This window comes from Pelodiscus sinensis, chromosome 9 (assembly GCF_052426305.1).
Source record: "Pelodiscus sinensis isolate ZL-2025 chromosome 9, ASM5242630v1, whole genome shotgun sequence".
Lineage (NCBI taxonomy): Eukaryota > Metazoa > Chordata > Testudines > Trionychidae > Pelodiscus > Pelodiscus sinensis.
The window spans coordinates 2,444,418-2,471,208 of NC_143060.1; the positions used below are offsets into that span (position 1 = coordinate 2,444,418).

Sequence of the window (26,791 nt, forward strand, 5' to 3'; positions counted from 1 at the left end):
AGCACTGGGCGCCCCTCGTGTTTTACCTCTGTACAGAAGGGAGTAAGCTGAGGGTGCACCATCGGCTGCACATACATGTGAAAGGTGGATTCAATCTCCATCGTCCTGCCATTTAGCTTCAGAATGGGGAACTCAATGATTTCCTGCACAAGGCACAAAAGAAAACAGGTTGTTACAAAAAGGCAACAGCTGGCAAGAAAAGCTCTTTGGGTCCTGTCTTCAGACTGCACCAAGCACAATGGATCTAGCCCATATGGGGGCTCCGAGACACCACGGTCACAGAAACAACCCAGCACATCACCACTGTAAGAAGAGGCATCACACAGCTCTAAAAAGGAAAGAGCTAGGCCCAACGGGCACCGCCAGCAGGAGATTCACCCAGGAAGGAATAGGGATGTTACGTGGCAGGTAATCAGCTAATGGAGCAGTGGATGGAATTTCCATCAACTAGTCGATAAGGGGGGAAACTGCAGAGCTGCAGCAGGGTTATCTCCCAGCCCAGGTCCTAACCCTGCTGCATCTCTGACTTTTAAATGTATTACGAGCCACCAGAGCTCTTAATACATTTAAAAAGCAGACGCGCAGCGAGGCAGTGGGGAGGACCAGGAGTGAAGCCAGGACAGCTGATTCCTGGTCTCCACTGCTGTACCTCTGCTTTTTAAATGATGGCTCTTAATACATTTAAAAAGCAGGGGCATAAGCCAGGAATCAGCACTGTCTGATCATCCTTGGCAGGTGTCTGTCTAACCTGCTCTTACATATCTCCAGAGATGGAGATTCCACAACCTCCCCTAGGCAACTTATTCCAGTGTTTAAACACCCTGACAGGCAGGAAGTTTTTCCTAATGTCCACCCTAACCCACCCTTGCTGCAGTTTAAGCCCGTTGGTTTTTGTTCTGTCATCAGAGGTCAAGGAGAACAATTTTTCTCCCTCCTTGTGACACCCTTTTAGATACTCGAAAACTGCTCTCATGTCCCCTCTCAGACTTCTCTTTTCCAAACTAAACAAACCCAATTCCTTCAGCCTTGCCTCCTAGCTCATGTTCTCTAGACCTTTCATCATTCTTGTTGATCTTCTCTGGACCTTCTCCAGTTTCTCCACATCTTTTCTGAAATGTGGTGCCCAGAGCTGGACACAAGACTCCAATTGAGGCCTAATCAGCACAGAGTAGAGCGGAAGAATGACTTCTCGTGTCTCGCTCACAACACTCCTGTTAATGCAGCCCAGAATCAAGTTTGCTTTTTTTGCAACAGTGTCACACTGTTGACTCGTGTTTAGTAATACTTTCAGGAAAAAAATCCACGCAGACAGAGAACATCGGAATCTGGCAACCCTAGGGGGAGACAACAGTAAACAAAAAGTCTCACGAGCCACACACCGAACCCTAATGGGACACAGGTGGCCTGCAGACCGGAGATCGCCCACCACCGCAATACACAGATCCTTCTGTGATAAACCCGGCGCTTCCTCACCAATGCAACCTTTCTGGCTCGTTAGAGCTCTGCAGCAAATGCCAGTTTATTCCTTATAGTGAATTTATGCTGATAGAGAAATAGAAACGTTCTTCATCAGGAGAGAGTTCAATTACAGGAATAATCAGCAATCAAAAATTTACATGGGCCTGTTAATAAAAAGTTTAAACAAAGCCTGTTACGATGGATTTCTCAATTATTAAAAATATACATCTGAAATTAAAAGATCCACCCGCTGTATAAAGGCGATAAAATCCTTTGTGTTTGCCCCCCCTTCTCCCCCCAAGTTTAATGCAAGAGAAGTGACAATTTGTTTGGTGTCTTTAAAGAATAATTTGTCTCTGTGTTTAATAGAGATGCATGGCACCAGGGCTCTGGAGTGCAAATGAGCCCATTGAGTGATAACCACGCACCAAGGCTCTCAAATCACTGGGGGGAGAGGAGGGGGAAAAGCAGGAGAGAGAGAGAGAATAAAAAAATATTGCGTTTTAATATTCAAAAACAGTTTGCAAAATTTAATCAAAGCACAGCAAAAGCTAACATTTTTACCACTTTGACATTTTTATTAGCGCTTTCATAAATTTTTAAAACATGAATGGAATTAGTTTAACAACAAAAAACTGCCTGAAAACATCTGGAAGAGACAAATAAGAAGGAATACAAAATAAATAAATAAAAAGCAACTCTCGTGAATAAAATTAGCATGTGCCAACCACAGCCACTGCAGAGCGGCTACGGTAGCTTTCAGAGCCCGGACTGCAACCCCAGGGACCCAGGCCTGGAAATCTCTGTGAGGTCATCCTCTCGTATCTATGACATCACCGCTGGCTTAAGCCAAAGGGAGAAAGAAGGGGGGTGAGGGGAGAAAGAAACAACCGCCCAACACAGACCAGGGATGTAAGCAACTAGTCCATTCAACTAATCCCCCCGTTCCTGCTGCCTCTATCAGAGAGAGGCAGGAGGGGCGGCTCCCCCCAGCACCATCTCCATGAGGGGGGTAGGGGCGCAGCGGGGAACTGGCAGCGCTTCCGCCTTGGAAACGTAGCAAGAGCCCCGTCCCTGGTACATTTCAAAAGCAGAAGCGCCGCAGGAGCAGGGACGAGCGGGGGCACTCAAGCAGTCCCCCACCGGCCCCATGCTCCCCACGGTGCTCCCGCCTTTGTAATGTAGCAACAACCGGCAGGGCTCTTACTGCATTTCCAAGGCGCAGGTGCCCTGATTGACTAATCGAACAGTCGATGCAAATTGCATCGACTATTCAATTAGTTCATTAATCTAAATTTAACATCCTTAACACCGACATCCACTTCGCATTGTATACCCAAATACGCTACTACAGCATGGATGGCCCCTGATGGTTCCTGATCCAAGGATGGGGGCAGACGGTGTCGAGAGAATAGAAAGGGGTGGGTAGAAAGTGTGGGCAAGGCATGACAACTGAAGAAGAAATAAGCACAACATTTATCCTCAGTGCAAAGTTAAGGTGGAGAAATCAAGTAGCAGGAAATGCCAAAGCAATTGGCTCACCCACCACGCTAAGCCTGCCCCATGCCACGCCTTACCAACAAGCACTGCAGCGGGAGGCACTTTGTTTCCTGACTGTGGCGTGCACGATTTCTCTGCCTCGGCCCTGAGTGAAGGCTTAACGTTTCTCTGCTCCAGATCATTAGTAGATACGCAGCAGGTACTTCACAAAGGTCCCATGCACCATGCAGACCTAGCCCCATTGTAAATCTGATCGCACCAAACTCAGCCGCAATAGAGCGCGCTCAGACTAGGAAACAGGGCTTCGTTCTTCCCCCTTGTGTAACTCTGGAACGGCTGAACGCGTCTGGCTCGACCTCTTCCGCTATACCGTCTGCGCAGAGCAGACACCGAGCCCTGCGCGCTCCAGCTCAGGAGGAGAGCGTTCTAAAAAGCACGACAAGGGAGTTGCAATGGAAGCATCTTGTAGCCTTCGCTAAAAAGAGGGCTAGCTAGCAGCTACTGCTCTCCTACTTCCCAGCCGTCCATTCTCAAGCTTAAGGACCCATTCATCCTTCCAGGGGCTGATCCCTTTGACACCACTGACTTCAACAGGTGCTGAGGAAGCCCGCACCTTCTGGGGCTGGGCTCCACAGAAGGCACGCCTGTCCAAAAGGATACCTCCATCACAGGTTGAAGCGAAAAGAACTTGCTCTTCTCCCGGATGGAGAGAGCGCCACCGTTTTTGTGTTGCAATGCAGAGAGCTATCCAGAGGGAACGGACCCCGAGGGGCCCTCCAAGCACCAGGAGCCAAAGAGGAGCTGAAAAGAGAACCCAAGCATCTGATGCACAAGGGTGTTTGTCATTTGCTTCCAGACTAGAAGCAAAAAAGAGTTTCAGGAGGGCCAGATTAAAACAGACTGGGAGAATAAAAAGCTGACGGAGAAAGCTGGGAAATGTAATGCTATCAAGAATTAACACGCGTCTATGACAAGCACATGATCACAGAGAAAAAAAACGAGCAACGTAGCTGGGTTTTTTTGGGAGAAAGAAAGGGGAGTGGGGGGTGCTTCTTTGGTCAGCTTTTCAAAGGTGTGGCAAGGACCTTCCCAAAGGCTGTTTATCCGAACGCTCCCTAGAGTAGAGATTTTTCCAGTCTCTGGCAATGTTTGCTCCGCTGGTATCTAAGGCAACAGATCCCAGCCCCATGAAATCAGCTCCAGTCCTTCACTAACAACATTAGCCAGTCCTGTGATGAAATGTAACCTGTGACACCACTGTACTTTTCATTTAAACTTTCATTGGCAGAGAAGTAGTGTTTGGAAACCCTGCAACTTGTCCCACTAATAAAGACAAGTGTTGGGACCTTTAAAAGTGCCATTCATCTTTTGCCTTTATTAAATTCAATTTTCTTAAGCCCATGATGCATCATGAAATTAGGATTTGACATTCCTGCGGAAACAAAAATATCTATCAAACATAAATGGGGAAAAGACCTCTATTACCAAGAACGTATGGCTTAAAGTTGATCTGTTTGCACTTTTGAAAAACAAAGCAAGCAAGCAAATGGTTTGTTTTAGATATCCACAATGTTATTACAGATCTAGAATTTCATTAGTAATTATTACGAAACAGTGAGTCAAATCTCTCTCCACCCCACAGACTGCAATTCAGAAAGGCAGCTAGACACTTGGTCACTCTCACAAGTGGCCTAAGGCCTTGTCTACACTGGCACATTTTGAGGCCAAAAACTGCCTTTTGACGACAAAACAGTGAGAGCATTTACACTGCAAAAAAACAGCCAGTCTGGGAACAAAAAGCTTCCACCTCTGCAAGAGACTTTTGTCTTTTCCCCTCCCTTTACTGTCAACAAAGAGCCAGTGTGGACTCTCTTGTTTGTTTTGTCAAGAGAACTGGCTTCTACCAGTGTCCCACAATGCCTGCCCTGATGTCTGTGCTCACTGTTTTGTGATCTTTGCTGCCCTGCAGGCATGCAAACCCTCCCCTTTCAAAGCTATGGGAAGTGCCTGACAACTGAGTGAGCTGCTCTGTTTGGGGGACAAACCAAGAGCAAATCATTGGACTGCTCCTGTTCTGCCCTGCTAGGAACAGAGCAGCAGGCAGACTGCTGCTGCAGGGGGAGGGCCAGAGAGACTACTGTGCTGCTTTGACATTCCTCAGCATGGAGTACTCCCAGATCTGGGAGGGAAGCGCAGGGATCAGCTCTGCCTTCCCACCACCTTCAGGACTCCCCTTATCTGACCTTCCTAGGGAGGAAGCTGGGGCTGGCTCTGGTGATGCTCATGGGTGGGTGGGCCTTGAACCCACAACCCTGGGGTCCCCAGGTGAGTGCCCTAACCCCTAGGCCACATGAGAATCCACCCCACCTCCCTACCCTCAGGGCGCTCTTTATACTTCCTCTGCTGTTCCCTGGTGGAGGAAGGCCCCCTGGAGCCACAGGTTGGGGGGAGCCCATAGAGCAGAGTGGGGTGGAGATGGGTGTGGGGGACCTGGCTACTACGGGTGGGGGACAATCAAGGGTGAAATCCAGGGCAAAACTCCCACGGACGTGTATAAACCAGGATTTCACCCTTGTGTTCCGTGACCACCCAGGAAGTAATAGGATCTCCAACCCAGGATTCTGGCTATCTAGGCATTGCCCCCAGCCTGGAACCTGGTGAGCACCTCACTGTGGGTTTCGCCCTTGCCTTCAGTTAGATGAGTAATGTAGAATGCTCACCCACACTGCTCTGCTCTATCTGGTGACGGGAGCTAGCTACATGGCCATGAAATGTCGACAAGGGGAGTCAGAAAACTGGTTTGGTTTTTAGTTTTGGCAACTTTTGCATCAACAACACTTTTGTCGTCCGACCTTCCCAATACAGACATGGCCTAACTCTGAAGTTCTAACAGAAGAACATCAGAGCAGCCAAACTGAGTCAGACCAAAGGTCCACCTAGCCCAGTGTCCTGTCTGCCAACAGTGGCCAATGCCAGATACCCCAACGGGAGGGAATACAACAGGGAATCCTCACGGAATCCCTCCCCTGTCGAGGTTACAGCTACAGTCAAACCATTTTGGGGGGCAAACAGTAAAGCTACAGTTATACTGGAAATTGGTCATTGTAGATGAATGTAAGAACGGTCACACGCATCCGCATCTAATACTGACCAAAGAGAGCATTAATGCTGACTTCAGTATCTCCCAGCTCCAGTTCCACCCAGCATTCCTCTCTCTTCTCTCTCCTCATGGATTTCCTGCAGCCCGTGTTGAACTGCACACGCAAGGAGTTCTATGAACTGGAATTGTTTTGGAGGCTGCAAACAGCCATGTTCTACCAGGAATACAAACAATCCCATGGTGAATGCCCATTCCCACTTCAGCTGTATCTTTTATTTAGCAGGGTAGCCTAACTTCAAAGAAAAGCTGGAACTCCAATTGCTGGGGATACAACCAGATTGAAATGTTTTAATTGAAGCCAATGTCCGAAATCAAGACTGACATGAGACACAGGTTACACACTCTTTATTTGCCTTTCCAAAAATGTCATGAAAAGTTGAATACATTTGGAATGGGGAAATTCCTTGGCACACAGTTCCAAATCGCTGGCCCAGGCAGCTGCAATTACACTGTGAAACAAAACTGATTTTAGCATGTCTGAAGAGACCCCCTCATTTCCTCTCCCCCCCCCACATTGTGCTAATATGCACATATGGGACAAGTTAAAAGTGTAAGCCTCTTGTTATCAAATCCGATTGCTCAGACATAGGAGTCTGCATTTCTTTAAATTGCATCACAGCGCTCTGATCATTTTTCCCTTCTTCCCAGCCACCCCAAAGAGACACCACATGCAAGCATGCTGCATAACCTGCCCGTCTCACGACAGTTCTCTTTGAAACAACAGATAGGCTGCATCGCAACTGCAAAGCTAAAAAGGGCTTCCCTTTCTGAGGGATTAGGCAGTGAAATCCCCTCTACAAACTCAGGCTTCTCCAGCTTCACCAGAGTTAAGGGAAACCCCCTGCCTAAAACACCAAGCTGGGGATGTAGGAAGAGGGGAAATTAGCAATTTTAATGCTGCTGATAATGAAGAAATTAACAATTGCGCTCCCTAAACATGCTCCCACAATGGGGAAACCTCTTGGGTATAGAAATAAAACAGCAAGATTACACTGCTATTCACAGAATCCTTTGCCCATAATCTTGGAATCTTAACATAATTAGAATACGAGAATAAAAGACATAGCATGATCTTGCAGACTAGCCAAACCCTTTAACCAGCATCTAGGTGAGACGCAGGCAAGGCACGCTCAAAACCACGCATGGATTTATTTAGGTTAGAGACCATGGCTCATTACGTTAAAAAACTATCCAGGAGTACAATTCATTCCAGCCCTCCTCCCTGTCCCCCCCGCTCCCCTACAACTGAAGAAGTTTAATACATACAAAGGATAAAAGATACCAGTCCAAATCTGAGCCAACTGTTGAAAATGCAATACAAACCCATGGGTGCTGCCAAGGAGGGAAAAGGATTTTTTGATAAGAAAAAGGACAGTCCCTCCATTTACACCTTCCAAAGGGGGCAGACGCAGCAGGGCCCTCCATGGAGGGAACACAAGCTCAGTGGTAGTGCAGTCTGTTCACTTGTTTTTCTATCCAAGAAAAAAGTCATTTTATGCAAAAGGGGTTTATTTCTTAAACAAACACTCGTGGTTTTGATTTACACCATGGGCTGCTCCTAAATAATTTATGGCGGGTTAAATTTATTGCACAGCCATGGCCGGCTGCAAATTCGAATTGCCAAATAATTAGATTTTAGGGCAATGCTTATAAATTATCCACCGATTTGTCCGGACTTGTTTGTCAGTTGCTTTGTGCTTCGGGTCATCTTTGGCATTTCCCTGTTTGTGTTTTAATTGCTGATTTACACTTTGACAGATGAGAGTTGATGCCTCCAAGTTTCCGGAGGGGAGGGGGGAAGGTGGAAAGAGGGGGAAGAATCAGAGCTTTTAAAAAGCTTGTTTTTCCCTTTTTTCCAAAGCAATTAAAATAGAAAAAAAGGACAGAGCAAGGACCACGCAAACCTAACAGACTTGTCTTTTTTCCCTTCCTTAATTATTTTAAGTAAAGCTGTTTTCAAGTTGAGCAATCCTGTACTGGCCTCCAGGGGCAATTGGAAGATGATCTCATAGGTCTTATCCCCAGTACCTCATTTCGATTAAACTGACCAACACATATCATCAGAGATGTCAGTAACAGAAGGGGAAAAAAGGGGAGAAAGATGGGGGGGGCCAAAAAAAATCACCACAGGCCACACAAACTTTCTGAATGATGCCCATCTCACACTAACAACACAGACACACACACACACACACACACACACGGATGCTGCAGCATATGTTTTGAGGCCTGTTACTTTGCGTATTAATCAGCCCTGGTCAAGAGACCTTTGGGGCAGCAGCAATTACTTCTGCCACAGCTACCTGGAATCAGATATGCATACACATCTGCCTGTTCAATTAATTTGAACAAATCTACCTTGGGAGAAGAGCAGAAGAAGTGAGGCTTAGGGGGAACCCTAGATGTTCACACACAGATTCACCCAAAGGAAGAACAAAAGGGACAATGGAAATCACCACAAGATAACGAATCCCACAGAAAAGGTTGACGTGATGCCAGCTTCCACTCCAGGATCTTGGAATATGAAGGGTTTTCATCCTGCCACCCCGCCCTAGTTCTAGAACCAGTGAACTGCCTACCCCAAACATTCAAACAGCATGAATCAGGCCCCCCAAAATCATGAGAGTCTCTTAATGATCATGACATTTTCTTTAAATGATAAACTGAGGTTCTTTTTCTTCAGTCTTCTGGTTTCTAAGCCTTTAGATCATACTGGGGTCATATTCTCAGGCTTTTCTCCACAACCACGATGATTTTTTTAATATTATTTATTTGAGAATTTCAGCATTCATTTAATCAAATGACTCCAGGAACGTGAGCATTAAGACAGACAACAAATATTGCAAACTTGAAATATGCAACACCAAGATACACAGATTAAGGATGTTAAACTGCGGTTAATTTACTAGTCGAGTAATCGATGGAATTTTCATCAACTACTCGATAGGCACTTTCACATTCCTCCTTTGAAACATACAAGAGTCCCCGCTGGGGCTCTTGTACATTCCAAAGGAGGAATGGGGAACACCACATGCAGCCTGGGGCCAGCGGAAAGTCCTGCTGACTGGGCTGCAAGCAGGCGTGCCAGCTTTGAAATGTACAAGAGTACTCAGTGGAGGCTCTTGTGCATTTCAAAGTGGAAGCGCCCTCATGGAGCCCAGGGTCGGAGTCCCCTGCTGATTCCAGACTCCATGCTGCACTGCCGATTTTAAATGCCATGCAAAGCCCAGGAGCAGAGTCCCCCAGCTGACCCCAGGCTCCAGGCGGTGCTGCCCCTTTGAAACGCCAAGGCAGCGTTCAAAGGGGCAGCTCCACACACCTAAGCCAGGCTCAGCCATGCAGTGCTGCCCTTTGAAGTACCTCCTCTTCCCTCCCCTCTTTGCTGCCTCTATCTGATGGGGAAGGGGGAAATAGACTAGTCTTTAACATGCTTAACACAGATTCCAAGGCCAACAGGGATCATTATGATCATCTTGTTTGACCTCTTGTGCAACACTGGCTGGAGACTCGCCCCAAATCATTCACAGAGCAGATCTCTTAGAAACACACAGAGTTAAAAACTGCCAGTGATGAAGAATTCACCTGGACTCTCAGGAAATTGTTACATTGGGGATTTACTTTCACCTTTGAAACGATATGCCTTATTGTCAGGGTGAGCACGGGTACATACGAACAGCCACACGGGGTCAGACCAAAGGTCTGCCCACAGTGGCCAACGCCAGATGCCCTAGAGGGAGTGAACAGAACCGGGAATCATCAAGTGATCCTTCCCCTGTCACCCATTCCCAGCCTCTGACAAACAGAAGCTAGGGACACCATTCCTACCCCTCCTGCCTAATAGCCACTGATGGACCTAGCCTGCATGAATTCATCTTGCTCTTCTATAAACCCTGTTAAAAACCTTAGCCTTCACAACGTCCTCTGGCAAGGAGTTCCACAGGTTGACTGCTGCATTTTTGGCCTGAAGGCCACATCTGAGTACACAAATTGTATAGTGGGCCAAAAATGCTCATTGGCTCAACCGCCTCCTAGTGATGGATTAGCCACTGGGCCAAAAGGGTGTGCCAAAGGGGTCCAGGCCAATTGGGGAGCCCCAGAAAAATGGGTGCCTCTGTGCCACTACCAGCTCAGCCCCCTGGTTTTCCAGTAGGAGAATGGGGTCAAAGCTAGGCAAGCCACCTTGCCCAGGAGAGCAGGTTAAGCCCCTGACGTTGCTCCTTGGTTAGAGCTCGAGGAGTAGGTGAAAAGGTAAAATAACCTCCCCACTCCTATTCAGCGCTCCCACTTTTGCTGCCAAGAACTGCATCCACCCTTTTGGCCACACACTGGGAGTTCATGTTTAGCTGATCATCCACAATGACCCTCACATCTTTTTCAGAGTCCCTGATTCCCCGGATCAAGTCCCCTATCTGGTAAATATGGTCTCCAGTCTTTGCTGCTACATGTAAGTACATTTAGTCATGCTCAAATGCATATTGTTTGCTTGTGCCCAGATTATCACGTGATCCAGATCAACCTGTATTAGTGACCCGTCTGCTTCATTATTTACCACGCCCCAAATGTTGGTGTCATCTGCAAACTTTATTCAGGGTCATTTTATATCTTCTGAACAGCACAGGGTCACGCACAGATCCCTGCAGAATCCCACAGAAACACACCAGCTGGATGATGAGTCTCTCTCTACATTTACATTTTGAGACCCATCAGTAAAGCCAGGTTTTAATTCATATAAAGTGGGCCATGTTAATTTTATATCTTCCCTTTCCAGCTTGCTGCCCCAAGCCACAGCCATGTCTCTGGATGAGACAGCTTGGGTAAGACTCCCAAATGGAAGTATCAGTCCAAAACAGCAGCTGGATTTATCTAGTGCTTTTCTGAACCCTGCTTAAGTCTTGGCCTTCACAACATCCTCTGGCAAGGAGTTCCACAGGTTGACTGTGCTGCATGCAAAAATACTGCCTTTGGTTTGTTTTAAACCTGCTACCTATTCATTTCACTTGGTGACTCTTAGTTCTTGTGTTACAAGAAGGAATAAATAACATTTCCTTATTTACTTTCTTCATACCAGTCATGATTTTATAAACTTCTATCATATTTCCTTTTAGCCGTCTTTTCCAGCCTAAAAGTCCCAGTTTTATCATGTTCTTGTTCCATATTCCTAATAAATTTTGCTGCCATTTTCTGAACTTTTTCCAGTGCCAAGATATCTTGATTGAGATGGGATGACGACATCTGCATTCAGTATTCAAGATGGAGTGAGCATATAATAGATTTACACTGAAGCAATTTGAATATCTTTTACTGGGCCAGCAGCGCATTGGTGAGAGAGGCCTGCTACCCCGAGAGTTCTTCTTCAGGCCAGGGAAAGGTACCGAGAGGGTCGGCGCTCAATACAAGATCCAATAGTTTAGCACAAGTAGTTAGCACATATTCTCAGCGGCCATTTACGGAGGAGTGGCCAGGAACACCCCTATAATCACAGGGCAAAGAGGGAGGTCAGTGGGTTATAGTTTGCTGTAATACACCGTAAATCCAGCATCTTTATTGAGACCATAATTTCACACATCTAACAAAGTTCTTTGCTGTGCAGGTATCCTTTGTGGATGAGGCCTGACAGGTCAGCTATGGAGGGACTGCCTGTGAACAACGTTCCCTACAGGCGACAGCTTGCTTCCGACGATGAGCCTGAAGAGGCTGGTTGGCTGAAGCTTTCTTTTGCAGCAGGGTCTCCTGGTGGGGTGTAGCTGTTGGATACCCCAGATTGGTGCCAGCATGGGGTGATAGGTGACATAGGGTCTGTGGTGAAGGGGGTTGACTTGGAGGGGGTATGCTCAACTACCCTTTGCTTCAACGTGCCCCCTCTGTAGCCCTGCAATTGAGTACCCGTTCCAGGGTTAAGGTTTGCATAGCTAACGGCACAGTGCTCAGACAGCAGGGGGGAACTAGCGCACCCTGCCATAACTTAGCCTCGGCCTACATTACAAAGTAGACCCGGGGCAGCTAACCCTGGCCTACGTCGGTATCTACACTAAAACATCATGGCGACTGACATCGCTCACTCGCTGCCCCGACTTAACTCCGCCTCGGTGAGGGGCACAGCGCTCAGGTCAATATAGTTAGGTTGACACCAGGTCAGCTCAGACACGGCGCTCCTTACACTAACCAACGCCGGCCCGCCATGCCCCACGCAACAGGGAAATCGGGGCAAACGCTCTGCAGAGTATACCTACCACCGACACAGGGAACACAGCGTGGCCATCCAAAAGCGACAATCACTGCAGTGCAGTACGCTGATGGAACTTAAGTCGACTTAATTTTGTCATACCGACTTGCTATGAGTCATTGGTCCCAGCAAGCGCTAAGCTTTAAAGCGGATGACGAATAACGAAGCAGGTCTGGACCAATCAGTACTTTTCTGGGTGATCACCTGAGCACCTAGTATTCCAGGCTTCCTGCTATAATAATGGTGGTTTACATTTTTAAAGAGCAAGTTGCTTTGAATACTTTCATACCTCAGATGTCTTGCCTGGTGAGTTAGTGACTGAGCTCTGCAGGAGACCTGGATTCCCGGTCATCTTATCTAGCTCCAAGGGCTTCAAATAAATAGTTAATTCTGCAGCCATAACACCCCGTGTCAGATCAAACAGGTCACAACACGACTCTCACTACCAAGATAAAACAATTGCCAGGGAGAACAGATTTTTTTCTGCACCAGACTGCAGCTTCTCTTTCCTACCCTAAAGAACTTGTTCTGAAATTATGGTTGTATTCTCTCCCAACCCTCCCAATTTATTTTTCCTTGTTTTATTTTTCCCCTCTTACAGGAGGGAGATGATATGCAATTGGTTGCAATAAGATGCCAGCTAAAAGGCTGAGCGTGTTGCAGAAGGGTTCCCACAGCACTGCAACAGGGACACATGCTATGTGGGAAACCACGTACAAAGGGACTGCCACAGATGTACGTCTATAGCGCTGTGTGTTTCTGCAATTCATAGGTTCTTAGCATCACTTTAGTAACAAAGCAAAGCCATTTGAATCGTCATATCACATGCATCTTTAATAGCTCGTCTCCAGTAACAGCAAGGAACACGCTGGAGAGGGGACTGTGTGTTTAAACGACACCTGTAACCGGAGTTGCACAGAGATTAAGTGCCCATGCACCGCTCCCCTTGTAACCATTATCCATGGAGGCAGCAGAGTTAAGGTCACCAGAGGAAACAAGTCTGAACTTCTTTACTTCTGAGCAATTAAAAATGATCCTTAATGCGGGTTTTGTCAGGTAATGTACAACGCAGTCACAGCAGTCCAACGGCCACGTGAACACTGGGCTACGCAACCTGCCTCCTACCGATTCCTGGGCAGAGCAGCAGACAGGCACTGGAATCTCTCCCGGTCTGTCTTACCGCATTTACAACAGTACAAGCCCAGACCATGGCCCACCCTGGCCCCGCCCACTGCTGTCACTTCCCCCGAGGCTCCACCCATGGCTCACTCCTATACTCCCCCTGCCTCCACTCTCTCCTGTCCACCTCTTCTCCCCAAGCAGCTGGTTAGGCCTCAGGTTGGATCAGGGGCAGGGACTTGGGGTGGAGCGGGGAAGGCAGGGCTCGCATAAGATTAATCTGCACTTGGCTAGGACAGTGACCATTCCCTTTGGTGCTGGCTTTGGGGCTAATCTACTGTATGCCCTTCTGGCCTCCAGATGGGATTGCTGCAATAGAGTCCTCTGCCTTGGGAAACCCTAGGTGGTGGGGGCTCTTCCAAACGTTCTGCAACACACACAGTGCACTTCTCCTCTCGGACTTTCCCACCTTGCTGGGAAACTTTGAGTTTGGCAATTGGGTGGGGGAAATTATAGCCCTTATTGACCGCAGGCTGTTCTGATCACCTGGTGGTATAGCCACCGAATCCACAACCTGGCACACTCCCTGGGGCGGCGTGCTCTCGCTTGGGTTCATCATCGGTAACACTTGTCCCTCGGGAGGAGCCATCAACGTCGAGGGAGTTTACGATGATCGGACGGAACATGAGCTGGTGACGGCAGGGCTCTGTGCCCATGCAAACACCTACCATCGCTCTCAGGCTCTGAAAGCTGGGAAAGGGACAGACCATGCATCTGGTGCAGGCGTGGGACTTACAGGGCAGCTGCCACGTATCACGTGGCCAGGTAAGGAGCAATACTGCTGGCTTCCTAAGGCAATCCATGGTGGCCAAGACACGAGGTCCCCAAGGGGAGACATGCGGAGCGTGAAAAGGGGCCCAGATGAGAGATCTTCAGAGATTCAAAATGGAAGCAAAGAACTCGTTGAAGGACAGAAAAAGTTAAGCATGAGCTGGTCACAGCAGAGCTCTCCCCATGGGTGGACAGGGAGAGGCTGAGGGATTTGGGCTTGTTTAGTCTGCAGAAGAGAAGAGTGACGGGGGTTGAGAGCCGCCTTCAACTCCCTGAAGGGACGTTCCAAAGAGGATGGAGAGAGGCTGTTCTCAGTGGTGGCCGATGGCAGAACAAGGAGCGATGGGCTCAAGTTGCGGTGGGAGAGGTCTAGGTTAGAGATTAGGAAAAACTATTTCCCTAGGAGGGTGGTGAAGCACTGGGATGGGTTACCTAGGGAGGGGGAGGAATCTCCATCCCTAGAGATTTTTAAGTCTCAGCTTGACAAAGTCCTGGCTGGGCTGATTGAGTTGGGGCTGGTCCTGCTTTGGGCAGGGGGCTGGACTCGATGACTCCTGAGGTCTCTGCTGGCCCTGGGAGTCTAGGGTTCTATGAATAGAGCAAAGTCTCCAGACGTTGTAACAATGCACTTTGGATCACTCCTCCTGTGGCGCACCACTCAGCGTGAGAGCAGTTCAAAGGGTAGTTACTGAGACAAGTAGTAATACTGTGGGATACCACGTTGAGTGCATGAGTGACTTCTAGGCTAAATGTACATGCCACAACAATAGATTTGACTCGTGGCTGCTGCAACACCACTTAGCATGCGAACAGCATCTTCATCTCCAAAGCGCTCTCCTGACAGCACCCCCTTAGCTTCTCTTACACGTGACGAAACGGAGGAAGAGCCAGTACATGAGCTGCTCCAGGTCCCAGAAGGAACCAGCAGCAGAGGGAAGATTAGGGCTTGGCTGTTCCTGGCTCCAAGTGCTGTACTCAGACCAAAGCTCGGAGACTAAATTTTCTGCCTCTTGCGTTGCTCCTGATAAAAGATTCCAGAACAGGAACTCAGCCAGCATTGTCCCTGGAAATACCTAAGGCGGCACAAAGCCAGCACTCACCAGGAGTACTGAGGAGCCCAGAGAACCAGCAGTAGTAAAACACACAACAGCATGCTGCTGACTCAGATACAGGGAATGGGAAGGTACCATTTTACATGGCTGCTTTTCTAAGGACACCTTCTTTGCACATTACCAGTTGGGCTGACTCCAGGGCAGTAAGTCACAAAATAAGGAGCATTTCTTTAGTTTCCAGGCTCATCTGTTTTTGCAGAGGTAGGGGACTGTCAGCCCTAGTCAAACAAGGCACGATGCAGGCAGGCACTGAACACAAATAATTAAAAAACAAAATCAAAACACATCCCCACCTTAAAGATTCCATCTCACTAGCAAAATATATAGCCGATCTGCTCTGGCCCAAACCATTACTGCCACGGCAAGGACTTGGGGACAGAGCTCCTTAAAACAGTAGTAATCATATTCCACTCATGCTCCATTTTACTGCCAGCTGTAAACCAGCTCCACATGCATCATGGTTTTGCATCAAAATGTGCGCAGCCCAACCCCATATTGAGAAGGACAAGGGAAAACCAATTTACGGTTTTGACAGGTCTATGCGCCGGAGGCTGGGCGTGCAGGAAATACCCGACACTTCACTTGGACAGAGGGACGGCTTTCCCAGCAGAACGAGAGGCAATGCCTCAGCATCTCCTCGGGCGGGAACAGCCCCAAACGAGGCCATTTCCCATTAGTTTGCAGGTGAACGGTGTGACTGGCTGCCCTGCCCAGAGCAAGGCACTGGATTGGAGATGCTACGAAAGCTAAATCCAGACCTGCAAACCTCTCTCTACAAGTGTCATTCTAAGGTGCAAGCATGTTTGCAGTAACTACAGATGTGGATGCTTACAACAGTTCTCAGGTGTGAAAGCCCCTGTCTCGGAGTTGAAAACAGTGTAACTTTTAGTACAAATGAGACCGGTCATTAGCATATCACCCGACACCCTCTGCTGCCAATGCCTGGTCAAATTCCCAGCATAGTTGTGGTTTACATGTACCAAACCCAATGACTATTTTGAGACACTATGATACTGGCTGTTCATTACTACCCTGGGCCCTGCGTAGCAGCGGAATTAAGAAAATGGCTCAATATAAACGGAAACCTCAAGACGCACAATGGCAAACCCTGGCAAGCCAAGTGAAAACATGTAATTAGGGAAAGGCAAAAAAGAATATGAAGAGCAACTAGCAGAAGACTGAAAAACAAACAGCAAAAGACGGTTGAAGTACATCAGAAGCAGGAAGCCTACTGTATAAGCTGCTGGAGGTGCTAAAAGAAGCACTTAGGTAAGACAAGGGCCATCATGGAGAAGCTAAATGAATTCTTGGCATTCGTCTTCACTGCAGATGATGTGAAGGAGTGTCTCACAACCGAGCCATTCTACTGAGGTGACAAATCTGACGGGCTGCCCAGATTGAGGTGGTTTGGGAACAAATTGATAAACTAAAATAGCAATAAGTCCCCAGCACCATATGATAATCAGGGAAGTGTTCTGAAGAAATTGCAGAACTTCTCACTCTGGTCTGTAACCTATCACTTAAATCCGCTTCTGGACCAGATGCCTGGAGGATGCTAATATGACACCAACGGTTTTAAATGACCCCAGAAGTGATCTGGACAGTGACAGGCCAGTAAGCTAACTCTAGAAAACAGATAAAGAAACACTAAAGAAAAGAATGTCAGAAACAAAGACGAACACAGATTCCTGGGGGGAGAAGTCAACATAGCTTTTAGAAAGGGAAATCAGGCCTTCAAGCTAGTAGAATTCTTTGAGGATCAAAAAACATGCGGACAGGGGCTATCTAGTGGATAAAGTGTATTTGGACTTTCAGAAAGCCTTTGACAAGGTCCCCCACCAAAGGCTCTTAAGCAAAGTAAGCTGTCATGGGGGAAGTGGGAAGGTCCTTTCACGGATCTGGTTAAAAAACAGGAAACAAAAAACAGTAACAAATGGAGAGATGAATAGTGGTGGCCTCCAAGGATCTGTACTGAAGCCAGTGCTGTTCAGCATTCATAAATGATCCGGAAAAGGGGTAAATAGTGAGGTGGCAACATTTGCAGATAATATAAAATTATTCAGAATAATTGCAAAGTGGCATCAAAATTGCAACTGGGAATGTTGCACCCCTTCCCGGGCACGGCCATCTGATCACTGTCTCACCGCAGATGGACCATATTCACATATCCATCGCGGGACCATCAGAAGCAAGGCTGAGAGATCACGGAGGTCATGAGGTGGAAGAGTCTTTACTCCTGGACTCTGGCAGCCCCAACCATGTATGTGCGGTAGCACTACTACTGCCAGGTGAGGCCAACCCCCCCCGACAACCTGGATGCCCGTGTCTCCTCATTTACTTAGTGAACACCTTAAACATCGGCACAGTTGCCTCCATGTCTCAGGAGTCTACTCACCCAGAGAGGAATCTGTAGACCCAGTGAAAGATCATTTGTAGCATCAACTGGAACATTCAGAGTGCACAGTCCCTCCACATACTCCTCTCGTGACCCCACGTGACCTGAATGCAGCCACTCGCCCCCCAAGAACTGGATGTGAACAAGTCATAACGATAACTCTCGCTACCTGCTTATGTTCGGTGCGCCCTAGAAGCTTTCCCTTCTTGGGACATGGTTCAAGTGGCAGCGCATTCACCCGATGTCACTGATCCCTCATGATGGCATCACTCGGAAGGACTGAGACCACACAGTTACATGCAGTAGGTCTCTCTTTGCATCATATAGAGTATACTGTCGTGCAGACTGCGCGGTGAACCCAGATCACCACCTAGCAGTTGCCCGTGCAACACTGCTACTCCAACAAGCAGGTGAGCCCTGAGATGATGATGGAGTTTGACATTGACGCACTCTGGGTGCCATGTTTAGCCAACAGGTTTTGTATGGATGGCAGCAACAGATTTTTGGTTTCAGATAATCTGCCAGACAAGATGGAGGTTTCCAGGTCCCTGTTCACTTATACCCACAACCACTCTGCTGAGCAGAGGATCGACTATCAGCATCCAGCACATTGATCCAGATCATTAAACTGAGGGCCACAGCCTCCCTGCACAGTGATAAGTGCCCTCGTAATCAGCTGAAATGAAAATGCAATACTCTGGCTCTTCATGATCATGAGGCATATTATAACAAAGGGGCAGAGATCATTGCATTTAGCTTAGCTAGGGGCAACCGGAAGCCAGCATTTTGCACCATTCAAAACCACAGTGGTCAAGAGGTTGTGGGATGGATAGGAGGAGTGCTGACCAGCACTTGGGTTAAACTCAGGTAGCTAGGGGGTTTTGGCAGGAAGCCAGGAAAGCTAATGGGAAAAACAGTTGACATTTAAATTGAATAGATATACTGGCCTGCTATTCCTTTGTGTGATTTTTGTAAGCTAGGAGCTGGGGGAAACAAGATGAATTAATCCAGGCAAAACTACCATGCCTTCAAGGAATGCTGGGCTTGTAAATGGATTTGACCTGGAAGTACGGCTCATGAGTAGATAGGGAAATGTATATTTAGTCGCGATCAGGATCTTTTTCTTTGTTTTGTTGTTTGGTTAAACTTCTCCATGCTAAATCCATTTGTCCCGGCTACCCCCCACCCCCATTCGCTATATCTAAGCTGCACCCAGAGATATTATGTTTCTCTGTGTTTTACTTTGTTTTTACTCAGTTGCTCTGTAACACCTAGAAACCAAGTATGCTTTATTATATCTATCTTTTTGTTTTGTTAATAAAAATCACCCTTTTTAAAGTGAGGGTTTGATTCTTGTGTCCTGGAAGGTAACAGGACATGCCTAAGACTGAGAGGTCAGCTATCAGAGACTGCAGTTTGTTTTCTGTTTTTCCCAAGCTCTCTTGAGGTAAAAGAGCGGGGGGGGGGGGGGGGGGGGGGGTACCCCTCTGGAAGAAGTTCAAGTGCTTCTTCCTGGGTTTCAGAAAGAGGGGTTTTACACTTGATGGTGGCAGCTGCCCCCCAAGGCAGGAAATCTGTGACCTTGGGGAGTTTTTGGTAAGCAGAAACTACAGAGGCAAGGTTTTTATAGCCCCTTGCAGGTTCCCCCTTCTTCTGCACTCAGAGTGCCAGAATGGGGAACAATCTTGACAGGTTGTTACTACCAACAGCATCCGGAACACCACCGAGGCTATCCAGGTAGGTGGGACAATGACGTTCTCTCCTGCTGGGTGGAATATGATCCTAGTGTCCTGAACCAGCCTCTGGCTGCTGCTAGTTCAGAGCCGGATGATCTGGCAGTCACTACAGTTCCAGATCTAGACATATGTACCAATGCACCAACACTGAAGAGAAGCGTGCCAGCTGTAAACTGAAAAATGGGCATGCAACCAGTACTGAAAGCATCCCCTCAGAGCTGCTAAAACGGGCTATTGATCCTTCAGCAGAATCACTTCTGGCCATCTTTCGTCTGGTGTGGAGAGGTGGGACCCTGCCAACTGCCTGGAAGGGCGATATTGTGATTTCACTCTATAAAGGCACAGGACTGTACAGCGAATGTAGGAGCTACTGGCTGATCACCCTGCTCTGTGTTCCAGGAAACGTGCTTGCGCATGATTTTTCTAGCACACCTGAAAAATCTATGAGATCTATGAGATCAGAAGAGTTGTCTTGAACAGTTAGGCATTACAAGGAACAAGTAGACATTAGACGCCATTTTGGCTGTTGACTTGTTGTCGGAGATACACCATGACTTCAGAAATCACCTGCACGTGGTGTCTGTTGAGCGTAAGGATGCATTTGACTCAGCAGACTATGTCGCCTTATGGAAGGCTATAAAGGGCGTAGTAGGTGTCTCTACCACTCTGCTGGACTTGATGAGACGAGCTGCCCTTGCTGATCAGGGAACCAGATGTCAGCGCCTTTTAAATCAGTGTCTGGTGCTAGGCAGGGTTGCGTTCTGGCCCCTGCACTCTATTGCCGGGCAATGGACTTCATAAGTCAGCACCGTGTCAGGTCCACAGGCAATGAGACCAGTGATCTCTCGCTCACAGACCCTGACGAGGATGTTCTTTTAGTACAGACCCCTCCCCCCCAAGAGGTCTTGTGAGGCACTCCAGCATACAGAGGAGGAGTCCACTCAGATTGGTCTCCATGTTTCATGGTCAAAGACAAAGCTGCTAAATCTACGACCAGGTCCACGCAAGACTCCAATCTCTTTGAACAATGAAACCATCGAATCATTTTACAATGGATATTGACTCATCATCTTAGCAGGATAACCAGCGTCAGGTTCCATTCGAGCTGTATCCTTCCCATGACTGCTTTGATTAATTCTGTTGTACAGCTGCACAACATGGATACAACATTGATTGAGCAGACTTGGCCAAACCTGGAGGCTTTCCACACAAAAGGTCAACGTCACATACTGAGCATGAAGTGGAACGACTTCATTTGTAAGCAGATGTTTATGATCATTAGGGTCTACAGACTACTGGGGCTATTGTCCACAGGAGGTGCCTTCTGCTTTTCGGACATGTCACATGTTGCAAAGATGCCACAAGATGTTCCAGCAAAAAACATTCCCTGGGTGGCTTGTAACATCTGGGATAAAATTCCATCATCCAAGAGGTGGTGGCAGCCCAGAGGCAGACCCCCTAATACATGAGTTCATCAAGTCTGTTCTGATGTTGGACTCTTAAGCCATCAAGCCTTCGCAGTTGAGCAGGAACACACCAAATGGCAAACAATCACTATGGCCAACTGTCTGACTGAGGGCTGAAGAAGGAGGATAGTTAAGTGCAAAGCAGACTGCAAAGCATTACAAAGGGATCGCACAAAACTGAGTGACTGGGCAACAAAATGGCAGACGAAATTCAGGGTTGATAAATGCAAGGTAATGCACACTTAAAAACATCATCCCATCTATACATACAAAACGTCTAAATTAGCTGTTACCACTCAAAGAGACCATTCTCTCAAAACATCCATTCAGTGTTCAGCAGCGGTCAAAAAAAGCTAACAAAATGTTAGGGACCATTCGACAAAGGGTAGATAAGACAGAAAATATCATAACTCTATTGATATGCCCACACCCTAAATTCTGTGTATAGTTCTGGTAGGCTCATTTCAAACAAGCTATATTAAAATGGAAAAGGTACAGAGAAGGGCAACAAAATGATGAAGGGCACGGAACAGCTTCCGTCTGAGGAGACGTTAAAAAGCCTGGGATTTTCAACTTGGAAAAGAGGCAACCAAGGGGGGAATGACAGACGTCTATAAAATAGTGGAGTTTTTGGAGATAGTGAATAAGCAAGTGTTATTTATCCCTTCATGTACCCCAAGAACCAGGGGCCAATCTACTAAATTGACAGACAGAAGGTTTAAAAGGAAGAAAGAGAAGTACTTTTTCACGCACTGCACAGTCAACCTGGGGAACCTATTGCCAGGTGTTTTTGTGAAGGCCAAAACTGTAACAAGATTCAAAAAAGAAGTAGAGATGTTCACGAAGGTTAGGCCCATGCACAGTTAGTAGCCAAGACAGGGTGCATGCCCACATTCTGGGTGTCCCTCACATGTAATGCCAGAAATTGGTCTAGATCTAGAATTTGGATCACTCCACGATTGCCTTTTCAGTCCCTCAAGTGTCTGGCACTGGTCACTGTCAGAAGCCAAACTACTAGGTTATATGGACCATGGGTCTGACCCATTATGGCCATTCTTGAATGAAGAACAGTATTTTCAGTCATTAACACGTTTTACATTTCACTGCCAAGGAAACCACCATCTGCACATGGAGACACATGGACAGGTCTACATCAGGTGTTAGTGTCAGGGGTGAGAAGCTGAAAGTAGCACCCTCAAGATCCAGATTCAGTGGAGGCTTCTATTTAAATTATCATCATCTCCTCAATCGGACAATGGCTGGCTGGGACATTACCAACCTAACAGTCAATGAAGGTGCCAACGGCTCTCTGTGTGGATTCTTGTGTTAGTTCCCTTTGATCCTTCTCGGTTTCCTTTTAACTATCCAATCTTCAGGTGCTTATAGGCACCAGCTCCGTCTACTTGTTTTTCCCTTTGATATTTTCATTTCCTTGTTTCCCAATCCCTTCTCTTTTTCCTCTCCCCTCCCCCCCTTCCCTATTTATTTTGGGTCTGCACATCCTAAACTCATAACTCCGGTCATCTGAAGAAGTGGGCTGTGCCCACAAAAGCTCATGATACCATGCACATGTTTTGTTAGTCTATAAAGTGCTACCAGACCATTTGTTGTTTTTTAAGTTTATCCTGTACAGACTAACTCGGCTACCCCCTGAAGCATTTGATTATCGTTAGACTTCGGAGTCAACGTCCAGAGAAGATAAGCCTGGAGAAGTGCACGCCTTTCAGAGGCATTCTTACTAAGGACCTGCAGACCCCTAGAAGCACCACTGCACTGTCTCCTTCATCACTTTATAAGCTAGAAACATGTTTTCCTGCGGAAACGGCTGAGGCCACTTGGAATGAGCCAATAACACAGCGTTCCCCGCTAGCACCTGCTCAATCCATCCCCAAGCCAGAGAGCTGACAAGCATCTGAGGCCTAACACAGGAGAAGTTTCATACCCCAAATGTCTTATCACTGTCTTGATGGAGACTGAGTTTCGGGTTTCACTCCCTCTGGACTGACAGGCCTGGCAGTGGTGCAGAAGGGCCATTCTAAGGGGTAGGAACGCCTCCTTTGCTCACCACCTACCCCTTGGGCTGACAACAGCTGCTGAGGAGGGCTGAACAGGCAGACATGGGGTAAGCCTCGGAACTGTGGGTGGGGACGTGAGGGGACAGGCAATTCATCCCGCTGCATGCATGGGAGGTGGGGGGGAGAGCTTGCAAGGGAAGAATACATGTGGCTACGGGCTGGATATTTACCTGAGGATGGATCTGTGGTTTGTCACAAGTGGCCTCAAAATCCAACACTAAAAAGTAGTGATATCTCTGTGGAGGGAAGGATGACATTGCTGCCATGGACGCGCCGAAGCCGTGGGACGCCAGTTTCCTGCGTACGATGGAGCCACACCCCTGGAGAAAACAGCGTGGGCGGTGGGAGCACAGAGCCGGCCTCACCCTCAGCAGTAAGCTTGGAGGAATCTTTGCTGCTCCAGTATGGAAGAGCGCTACCATTGACAATCCAGAAGCATCTGAAACTTGAAAGAGAGAGGCTTGTGTTACTAGCATACACACACACCGCGTGTGCACAGCCGTCTCTGCCACCAAGAGACTTACCTGGGGCCCTTGGTGCAAGGTTCTGGCAAGGCACCCAGGTAATACAGGGACCCACTGCAAATACACTAGACAGCATGGGACTGAGTGACAGCGTCTAGGCCCACCAGCAACCTGGATTGCACCTCTGCGACTAGCTCTGCATTAACAGACAGGGCCACTACGCTCTCTGCTCCAGGGTCTGCACCCTACAGAACATTATACAGCTTGCTCAGGGGTCTGGTGCAAAGCTCACTGAAGTCTGTGGAAAGACCCTTGGCCTCCTGATACATGTCTACCGGCTAGGGATGTAATAGTGTAGTCGATTAACTGATAAGCAAAAGCTTATAGGTTAACGCTATAGACTACATGCATTTCCCCCCTTCCCCTGCCAGTAAATTTTTTAGCAGGCCAGCTCAGTCCTGGCTCATGTCAGGTCTGGAACCTACCCCTGCTGCAGCTCTGCATTTACAGTGTATTAGGAGCCAGGCGGGCAGGCAGCCCGGTTCAGTTCCAGCTTGCGCAGGATCCAGGGGCTGCTACCACCCTGCGCTGCTGTCTTGTATCACAGGCAGCAGTGCAGGGTGGCAGGGGACTCCTCGGGGGTGGGGTTGGAGTGCACTGGCTGCCAGCCCCACCCCTAGAGTCTACAGAATAGTCAATAATTGATAAGAACTCACGAGGTTAATCGACTATTCAATTAACCGATATTTAACATCCCTACTACTGACACGTAATAGGAGTTAGGCACAATGAGACAAGTGCAGATGCCATTAAAATCACCCTTCAAAATCCACTTGGCGCCAACTCCCACCGGAGTCAAGCCAGACCCTTCCACTACCCACAGCGCCCTCAACTCCCATGTCAGCCTCTCGATAACATGCCTCCAGAAGCCATGCCGTCTGGCTGCGCCGGGAAGGGCTCAGGTGCCACACAATCTCTTGCTCACAGATTTGGAGCACAGAGAGGAGGAAGCGGACAGAGGATGTGGGGGCAAGGTGAGGTTTGGAACTGATCTAACATGCTGACATTAAATGGTGAATTTTCCTTTCAACAAAACCCAAACTGGTTAAGGTGGATTGATTCCACCCACTGCCCTGAAATAAAACACTCAGGGGGATTTTTTTCAATACTCTGTTTGAGACCTAAAAATTCTGTGGCAGTTTTACAGATCACTCAGCCGTCACGTGACCCTGCGGCACCTGGAGTGTCTCATACACAGCACCTGCAGGGAGGTACGGAGCCTGTTTCCAAACAGCGCCCAAGCTAGACTGGAGAGAAGACACAGGACAGCTAGGTGCTGGCAGCTGTGAGCGGTACACATCCTCCCTGATGTGCAAGTGAGGATGTCTTGCTTTTGCTTAGTTTCTTAAGAGTGCAGAGGAACCAAGCGCAGATTCCCCTTGGTGCAAGCACAGTGTCTCTGGCACTGGCCCAGAGGGCAGGAAACACCCCTGGGTGGATAGGAAGAGGAGCCAGATTTACACCACAAAACAAAAATTGCCTCAAAGAAACTAAAGGATGACCTGTGGTTATTTACACAAGAGACAGCAATGGCTCCTTTGTATCTGTTAGTCTATCAGGTAAATAATGCACGTGCCAAAACACACACTTAGTGAGGTAATATGCCTTGAAGCACAGCTAAAGCTGTATTTACCAGAGAGACCCAGAACGCCCAGATTAAGAGATAATTGCAGCTGAGCGGGTCAGGTGCATTAGGTAAATACACATTTTGTAACCTTCCCTTCGAAGGATTTTGTGTTGAAGTAATACACATGCACAGTACAGATGGGAATCAGGGACTGTGGTGGTTTCATATGGAGTCACTTCCTGCACGCCGACTTTCACGGTATAGACTGGTTTGCACCTCCTGCCATCAGCATTTGGGGGGCTATATATTTTATTAAAGCAGCACAGCAAGCAGGAGTCGCCTGGAAAACTAAAAACCTCAGCAACAAAAACCGTAATAAACAGCTGCCCTGCAAGCCTAACATTGTATTATCCTAAAGGTGTTGAGCAATACCTATCACTTTTCCATCTAGAACTTTTACGGTCATTAATAAATTCATCACAGCCTAACTGAAATCACTTCCATCTGAGCCCGGATAACAGATATTGATGCTTAAAATCTTCAAAGCTGTCAGCTGTGCACCTGAAGGTCTACCAGGGCAGGCAACACATCTTGGAATAAAGCAGCTAGAAATATCCTGTGGTAAAGATTGGTCTTTAGCAAAGAACACAGAGGGGAACAGATCACAATCTTTGTGCGCTAAGGGCTGTTCGAAAGAGTACAGTGACCAGCTGTACTCCATGTCCACTGCACACAGGACAAGAAGTGATGAGATTCGTCTGCAGCAAGGGAGATTTAGATTAGATCTTAGGAAACACTTTGTAACTCTCAGGGGCGTTAAGCTCTGGAACAGTTTCCTAGGGAGGTTGTGGAATCCCCATCACTGGAGGGTTTTAAGAACAGGTTAGACAAACAGCTATCAGGGATAAGCAAAGTTGACTTGGTCCTGCCTTAGCACAGGGGGCTGGATTAAATGACTTTGAGGGCCCTTCCTGTCCTACATTTCTATGCTTCTGTGATGTAGCCTATTCTGAAAAGGGAAAAATACAGCTGAAGTGAAGAGAGACAGGCACTAGCCTCCTATATCAAATACCTCTAATAACATAATATATATGGCTAGGGGAATACTGAGTAAGACCTGGATTTCACTTAACACATTTTAATGGGTTGATAAAGCCAAGCACTGAGAAGCAGCATGTAAATGGGACATTTTGCTAAGCCCCCAGCAGCCAGCACATGACTAAGGACAATCCAGTAGCAAACGTTTGCTCTCTGCTTTTTTGGCAAGTGAAGTCTTAACTAGAGTATTAGCCAGTCACTCCTCTAGATTGCCAGGTATTTTGGGAAGAGGCTGCAACATGTCTCAGAGCATTTGGGAGCTGGTGAGCAGATGCAATTTAAAGCATTTGCAGCTACTACAGAAGATGCAAGAGGTTACTAATTCTTCTGTATTTATTCCAACACACAGGAATGCAGGTACTGAGTCAGAACACAGCTTTAAAAGGCAAATACAAACCCTATCCTACCCAGACCAACTCACGTGTTGAATGATTCAATTTCCAGCCCTAAATGAAGTGTGATAAATGTATTTTATGCACACAGGGACAGATTATAATCTCAGACAGTGTCAACTGCTACATCTGGCA

At 47.5% G+C, this 26,791-nt stretch overlaps 1 protein-coding gene across 2 annotated transcripts in view; it reads right to left on the bottom strand.

The window, feature by feature from the left end:
- Positions 1 to 26,791, bottom strand: part of ERI3 (ERI1 exoribonuclease family member 3) — a 189,942-nt gene that overhangs the window by 154,483 nt on the left and 8,668 nt on the right. Inside the window, exons 2-3 of one of the 2 annotated variants that reach the window (XM_089780390.1) lie at positions 23,246 to 23,520; positions 27 to 143 (exon numbers count right to left, since the gene is read on the bottom strand). In XM_089780390.1, coding sequence (XP_089636516.1) covers positions 27 to 143; positions 23,246 to 23,497 — 369 coding nt within the window. In that variant the 5' untranslated portion in view covers positions 23,498 to 23,520. The remainder of the gene's footprint in view (positions 1 to 26; positions 144 to 23,245; positions 23,521 to 26,791) is intronic. The other variant, XM_089780391.1, reaches the window with a different exon arrangement.